This window comes from Peromyscus californicus, unplaced genomic scaffold (genome assembly GCF_007827085.1).
Source record: "Peromyscus californicus insignis strain IS unplaced genomic scaffold, ASM782708v3 Scaffold_5__1_contigs__length_169319896, whole genome shotgun sequence".
Classification (NCBI taxonomy): domain Eukaryota; kingdom Metazoa; phylum Chordata; class Mammalia; order Rodentia; family Cricetidae; genus Peromyscus; species Peromyscus californicus.
In genome coordinates this window covers 19,700,195-19,708,083 of record NW_026294573.1, presented here as the reverse complement: position 1 = coordinate 19,708,083, position 7,889 = coordinate 19,700,195, and the positions used below count along the sequence as shown (strand labels likewise).

The 7,889-nt window shown below is 46.7% G+C and overlaps 1 protein-coding gene across 1 annotated transcript in view; it reads right to left on the bottom strand.

Annotated features, from left to right (window-relative positions):
* Positions 1-403: 403 nt before the first annotated feature.
* Positions 404-7,889, bottom strand: part of Maco1 (macoilin 1) — a 74,562-nt gene continuing 67,076 nt past the window's right edge. The window contains exons 10-11 of the mRNA XM_052715454.1: positions 5,080-5,254; positions 404-859 (exon numbers count right to left, since the gene is read on the bottom strand). Coding sequence (XP_052571414.1) covers positions 657-859; positions 5,080-5,254 — 378 coding nt within the window. The 3' untranslated portion in view covers positions 404-656. The remainder of the gene's footprint in view (positions 860-5,079; positions 5,255-7,889) is intronic.

The following is a 7,889-nucleotide window of genomic DNA, read 5'->3' as shown; positions in this document are numbered from 1 at the left end:
TTTTCTCAAGGTGATGCAAAGATTGTGTTCAGTCTGTTCTAGAACTATACATAGATGGGAATGTCAGTACTCCAAACACACCATCACACGTTTGCCAGCTAGCCTCACCCCTTACGTCTCTCTCATGACGCTCCCTTGATCTGTCTGGTCCTGGGGGGGGGGGAATCTTTTTTCTGTAACAGCAATAATCATCTTTAATTCAGCTATGGAACCGGAGCTGTGTCGGGTTATTTAGCCCTCTCCTACTAGGAACTAAGCCGCTGCTGTCATCCGTGTGAATACAACGTGCCATTTTCTTGCTTATTTAAGAACAAAACAGAGTTGAAAAGCAAAAACTCTGGTTTTTTTTTCCTTCTTCAAGAGGAAACTATGTAAAAACATATAAAAAGGCAAAATTGGCTACTTGAAATCCAAGAATGGTTTTAATGTGTTGGCCAAGAAAAATAAACTGCAAAGTCCTGTGAGGTCTTCTAAAAACTTACAAGAACAACTGATGGGCAGTTCTAATCAGACTTGGATGCTATTTCCCCCCTTTTAAAAACGACAACATATACAGTCCCACAAAACACAATATCAACGTTTTTATCTTGACCGCCAGAGACGCTGCTTTTCGAAGCCTTCTGGTTCCAATGTTTGGGTAAACACACAGCTGGCCTTTATTTCTTCAGAGGCTGATAGACAGAGGCATTGGGGTCGAGTCCCGAGGGGCTGGTCTCTACAAACTTAGAGGAATAGTGTGGGGACACGGGGCTCAGGGGACTGGTGGCGGCACTGTATGTGATGCTGGGCATGACGGCCATGACTTCGGCTATCTTCTGTTTTAGGTCCTTGATTTCCTGGTCTTTCTGAAGGATTTGCCCTGCAAGATCAAAGACCTAGCATTAGTGAGGAGGGCAGGCTCACACATTCCCCCAGGTCAGCCGCACATTCACGGTCTGGTAAGGGCAGACCAGCTTCCTGTAAAGTGCCCAGGAGTAGGGATTTTTAGGCACCGTGCTTCATATGCTATTCTCTGTCATTTCCTTTTCTAACTATGGACAATGGTGCCCAGTTCTTAGCTTGTGGGAGTACAAGAAAGTAGCAGCCTGAGGGGTGCTGGTTTTACAGCCCCACCTCCTGAGTTGGGGTTCCTTTTTGGATGGCTGGGCTCAGAGTGTTAGACCAAGGAACCCAGGACTTCCAATCGGTCACATCAGGTTCTCTGACAGAAAGCAGATGACATTCTGGGACAAGTGCCCAGCTTACTGGCAAGATGCCCTCTGACCTCTGCCCAGCATTCAGCTGGCTGCTTCAGCACATCAGCTAGCTCAGGCCTTCGTGCATCCCCCGTGTATGTGCTAGCTGCTGAAGTTTCCTGATCATCAATCTCAATCAATGTCCAAGTCCTAGATTCAACACATCCCCAACTTTCCCTTATGTTCCATAGTCTCAACAGTTACGACAGCATCTAAAACCCAGCATGGTACAGGGGGTCTAAGTGCTCACAGACACTAACGCCTTCTCGCTTACAACTGGAAGAGAGGACTATTAGCACCATCCACTTTATGATGAAAGGATTGGGAACAGGAAGCCGTACCCTGGTCAAGTCCTGCTAGTGTACTGCTAGTGACAGAGCTGGGAGCTGACTTCACATGCTCTGGCTGGAGCACCTATATCCCCCCCATGGCTCTCACCCACCTCCTCGGACGACAACCTATCATCTCTCTGCTGGATCATGGACTCTGTGAAGCAGAGATTGCGCCTCTTAATTTCCCATTGCTAAATCCCTGCACCCAGCCCAGTGGAGAGCCAAGGCTTCACAAATTCTGCAGTTTGTTCAGTCCATCTGTTATTAAGGCACAGAGCAGGACTAAAGCCAGGACCACCCTGTTCCAAATCCATGCAATCTCCATCATGCTATGTGCCTCCCTCATCCTCAAGGGAAAGAAAGAGGTTGTGTGTGAGCAGCCCTCACTGTGTGAAGACAACAGTGTGTCTGAGACGTGAGAAGGCTGGGTGGCATGTTGCAGAGGGATGGAGTGAGATAAAGAATCACTTTGTAACCAGGATGAACAACAGCATAGGAAGGGACAGGTTTGGTTTTGCATTACAAAGTTGGACAGGATCTAAACGGAGGCAATGAAAAAGCAGGAGCCAAGAGCAGGAGAAAAGATCTCACCTTCACTTCCTTCAGGGGCCCTAAGTTTCAAGTGCGCATCAAAGAGCCACTTTCTCTCTGAACACAATGAGCTTCAGATGAATACAGTACTTAGTGGCACCTGATATAGGAGCTATTGTTTTTCCCATACAGACTTCAGTCTGATTTCTTTTTTTAAAAATAATTTATTTATTTTGATGTGCATTGGTGCTTTACCTGCATGTATATCTGTACAGAGAAACTGGATCCCCTGGAACTGGAGTTACAGACAGCTGTGAGCTGCCATGTGGGTGCTGGGAATTGAACCTGGGTCCTCTGGAAGAGCAGCCAGTGCTCTTAACCGCTGAGCCATCTCTCCAGGCCCAGATTTCTTTATTAGTAAGAGGAAAACACCCCAAGAGCTTTGGCATGGACCTTTCTCTCTTCCCAAGCATTTGTGGGCTAAGAGTGGAGTACAACCATGCCAGGAAGCCTGATGCCCTGGACCCAGAGAGCAGGTGCTGCTTCCATGCCAGGGGATCTTCTCCAAGTGCACAGATCCCTGCAGAGAGTTAAACAGAGGGGTCCATTCCACAGTGCTAAGCCAGACAGGAAAAAGGGCCAGTGCGGGATGAGATGCTCAGCTGCAAGGTGGGGTCCCCTGAGCCCACAGACAAAGTAGATTGATGTCCACCCTCTGCCCCTGCTTAATCGTCTGGGCCATCCCAAGTCTCTCAGGTGGGTTTACCAACTTCTTAGCTTCTCTATTTTCTAAACATCCCCAGGCAATGCCAGAAGTTCCCAGTGACTGATGAATGGGCCTCACCTGGGTGTCTGAGTGCCCCAAACCAAACACACCCCTCCTCACTTCCTAGAAGGTCTTTGCTTTTGGGCCTTCTTCCAGCACCCTGGTCCTCTCAACCCCTCAGCAGCTCTTCTTCTTGCTCTGCATTCCCTTAGACAGGACCCAGCACCAGTCTCTGAACTGGCTCTGCCTCTGCTCCACTGGCCTCATCTTTCCTCCTGCCACAGGAAGAGCCCGCTCTCTCTGAAGACCGAGGGAGGGACGACATTCCTCGGGTTGCTTCAGTCACAGTCCACTTTAGCTCCCACTCTTTTCTTCCACGGCCTCCAGGCTTGGGGCCATCAGAATACTGGCCAGGACAGCCCCAGAGCTTTCTTTTCCCAGCTTACAGCACTCCCTCCTGGACTGTGCTCCTCCCCACCATTCTCTGCTCTCAGAATTCATCCCATGAGCCCACTCACTCCTGCCTGCACGATGCTCTCACTACTCTCCCATCTCCATCCTTTCTACCTAGCTTGTCCTAATGCAGTAATTCTCAAAATGCAGCCAGGATCCACAGGGCCCACAGGACATCCAAGTACCAGAGCATCATTGCCTTCTGTAGTAAGCACAAGTTGGGCCTTTGGTGAAGTGTGCAGAGTGTAAAATCTCAACAAAATGAAGAGCAACACAGAAGAGAATGCAAATATTTTCTATTACGTCAGACAGTAAATATATATGATAATGTAAGACAATGACACTTTTCTCATTTTTTTTGACAATAGTTATTTTCATAAAATATTAATGTTAATATGTGATACGTTTACATTATTTTAAATGGATTACTAGATGTTTTAAGTTTTAATTTACAGTAGGGAGAAACAGCTAGATAATCTATGTGAAATAAGTTTATCCAGGGTGCTCAGGAATCTTAAGCACCTGGACCCCGCGACCCCAGTAGACTGAGTTTTCCAGGATGGTAGCTTCTAGAGCTTGGCTGCTTGATGAGTCCCTGCTCAAGTACCCTTTCCATGTACCAGGTCAACTGGCAGAAAGGTTTTCTCAGTATTCTAGTCACTTAGGTGACTAATCAGTTTTGTTTTTGTTTTTTTTCCAGACAGGGTTTCTCTGTGTAGTTCTGGTGCCTGTCCTGGATCTTGCTCTCCAGACCAGGCTGGCCTAGAACTCACAGAGATCTGTCTGGCTCTGTCTCCCAAGTGCACCACCGTCACCCGGCGACTAATCAGTTTTGTGAACAAAAATCCCATTTTCTTTTCACTGGGTCTTGCCACCCTCTGTCAAAACCCTCCCACACTCTCCGTATCGATTAAAGTTCTCAGGTCTTTCCATTGGACATTCTTACCAGCTGTGGCTGCTGCTACCCCTGCCCACTGGGTCAACAGACTGGCGAGCACTTTCACGCCCACGGGCCCACGGGCCAACGGGCTTCACTGCTCTGGCCTCACTCTGCTCAAATGTTCATGTTCAAGGGCTCCCCTGGGACTGCCCTGGGGCGAGAAGTCTCTCTCTTGCCCTTTCCAACTTCGTCTGCCGCCCTTGCCCCATCTTACAAACAGTGGAATGGCTTGTTCACTGTTGGTCCTTGCTGGGGTATCTATCAGTTACCAGAGACACTAGTAGGTCTCAGCAATTCTCTGCTGAGTGGATGGCCTGTTCTCCAGACTCTAGACTCCTCTGTGGCACTGCTCAAGCCAATCCTACCCTGCTGCAGCTTTGAAGGTCCTGTGAACTGTATCTTCTGCAAGAAGTTTCTTGACCCTCACTCCCACCATGTTCCCAACCTCTTCTCATCATTTAGGTCCAGCTTAAACATCAGCTCCCCTGATGGCCCAGCTCCAGCCTGGTCGAGGCCCTGCCTCTCTCTGTCCCTACAGGCTGCACACGCAGGGAAGCTGCAGCTCTCGACGTTAACATTGTGCACCCCTTGAGGAGACAGTTGCATTCTCTCTCCAGCACTTGATATGCTCTCATCTCACAATACACCAGGAGCATCAACTGACATGACTCCTATCTCAGTGCTGGGCACGCATGCACCAGACAGCTCAAGGAAAACACTGAGGTGCCCTCTCAGTGTTTAGAGCTCTGAGGGGAGGTCCACTCTATGCAGCCCTATGACCTCTGCATCCTGCCACCCCACTGGGGCCTGTTGCTTTCTTACCCTGGGCAATCTCGAGCTGCCGCTTTGCATCACCCAGTGCGGAGAACAGGTCCAGCTTGATTCTCGTCTCTGCGCTGAGGCTGTTCTCCAGGTGTTGCGTCTTGTCTTGCATGGCGGAGAGCGCCGACATTAACACCTCGGTGTCCTTCTCATTTTCTTTGTACTTCCGAAGCTCCTATCAACAGCATCGAACCAGCAATGTCAGGAAGTAGTTTTGCCATCGATGTATATAAATTAGCTTCAATTTACAAATTAAGTTCCAGTCCTACTGACCCAGGCATTAGAAGAGAGAACCCTGATACTTGGTGTGTTTACACTTCATTCTTAGAGCACACGCCATGCAATATTCAGATACTATTCAGATCCTCAAAGGTATCCAGTGGGCTGCGTGGAGCACATGGCCGGAAACAGTGGCCTCTCTTCCAAATCAAGCACTCTCTTGCGAGACTGATTCAGAGCAGAGACACTGCTCTTCTTAGCCACTTGCGAACAGTGCCCAATGCTGTGGCCACATGTCTAAAAATGTGTGCTAAAAAGTGCATGCATGTTTTTATTTTGATAAGGCAAACTAAAGGAAAGCTCATTTACAACAGCTGGTAACAGGGACAGTAAGTACTGAACTTGATTCTTTTTTTCATTTTGAAACATGGTTTCACAATGTAAACCAGGCTGGCTTGCAACTCACTGTATAGCCTTGGCTGGCCTTGAATTCAGAAATCTGCCTGCCTCTGCCTTCAAAGTGCTAGGGTGAGAGGCAGTGCCACCATGCCTGGTCTGAATTTCTTTAAAGATAGAAATCCAAACTTATTTAAGAGAATTCAGAAATACAGAAAAATTGAAAGTTACCCATAATTTTTTAATATAACCAAAATCATACCATATGTACAGCATTAGACGAAGCCTTTTAAAAAGCTAAAACTTAGATCATTCCAACTATTCAGGTTCCTAAGTGCTGGGTTATAGGCCTATGCTACCACACCTGCTGTACCTTAAGCAAATACCTGCCCCATTATTACACCTGTTTCCTTCTTTCTTAGTTTTGCATCTCTATACCGCTACACAGAACATGGTGTCAGTCACTGATGAGGTTTTGTCTTTTTTTTTTTTTTTTTTTTTTTTTTTTTTTTTTTTTTTTTTTGGTTTTTCGAGACAGGGTTTCTCTGTGTAGCTTTGCGCCTTTCCTGGAACTCGCTTTGGAGACCAGGCTGGCCTCGAACTCACAGAGATCCGCCTGGCTCTGCCTCCCGAGTGCTGGGATTAAAGGCGTGCGCCACCACCGCCCGGCGAGGTTTTGTCTTTTAAAACCCTGTGCTGTTAATCCCAGCACTCGGGAGGCAGAGCCAGGCGGATCTCTGTGAGTTCGAGGCCAGCCTGGGCTACCAAGTGAGTTCCAGGAAAGGCGCAAAGCTACACAGAGAAACCCTGTCTCGAAAAACCAAAAAAAAAAAAAAACAAAAAAAAACCAAAAAACAAAAAACCCTGTGCTGGGCTTGGTGGCCCACACCTATAACCTCAGTATGTGGGAGGCAGAAGCAGAAGGACTGCCCTGAGGTGAGGCCAACCTGGGTCACATAACAAGACTGTGTCAAAGCAAAAAAAATTTGTTACCAATGTCATAGGAGAGAAATGATTGCTAATTTTTATATTCATGTCATTACTGGTTAATAAGAGTATATTTTAAAACATTTACATTAATTTTTCTTAAAGATTTATTTATTTATTATGTATATAGTGTTCTGTCTGCATACACACCTGCAGGTCAGAAGAGGGCACCAGATCTCTTTATGGATGGTTGGGAGCCACCATGTGGTTGCTGGGAATTGAACTCATGACCTCTGGAAGAACAGCCAGTGCTCTTAACCTCTGAGCCATCTCTTCAGCCCCATTTACATTAATTTTAACTTTAAAAAATATTTAATTTTATTTGAATGTATGTGTATCTGAGAGTATGTATGTGCACCATGTGTGTGCAGGAACATGTGGAGGTCAGAGAGGGGTCAGATCAGCTGAACTAGAGTTTTAAGATACTGTGTGGGTGATAACAATGGAACCTGGGTCATCCACAAGAGCAAGAGCTCTTAACCACTGAGCCATCTCTCCAGACCCTATTTTGATTGTGTGTGTGGGTAAGCATTTGGGGGTCAGAGGACACAGAAGTTGTCTTCACCATGTGGTAACTGAGGTCATCAGGCTTGGCAGTGAGCATGATGGGCCAAGTCTTTGATCTTGAAGATCCTGAACACTTAGCACTTGTTTTTCTTCTGCAAATGATCTGTTTGTATCCTTCATTTCTCTATATGTGTTTGTAACTCTCATCAGCTATTTATACTCTATAGTGCTAATTATTTTTACTATTCATTGATATCTGTAGTTTTTGTGTGTTTTGTTTGTTTGAGACAGGGTTTCTCTGTGTAGCTATGGCTGTCTTGGTACTCACTCTGTATACCTGGCTGTCCTGGAATTCACGAGATCTGCCTGCCTCTGCCTCCCAACTGCTGAGATTAAAGGGGTGCCACCACACTCAGTGAGTATCTCTCTCATTTTTTAAATTTTTTTGTATCTTTATTGTATGAATGTTTTGCCTGCATATACGTCTGTTTGCCACATGTGAGCCTGGTCTCTGTGGAAGTCAGAAGAGGGCATCAGATCCTTTGGAACAGGAGGCAGCTGTGAGCCACTGGGAATTGAACCCAGGTCTTCCTCAGAGCAACCAGTGCTCTTGACTGCCCAGTGACCCATCTCTCCACCCATCCAATTATCTCTATCTTATTCAACTCTTTTGGGCTGTTGTTTGTGAGTCTGTCTACTGT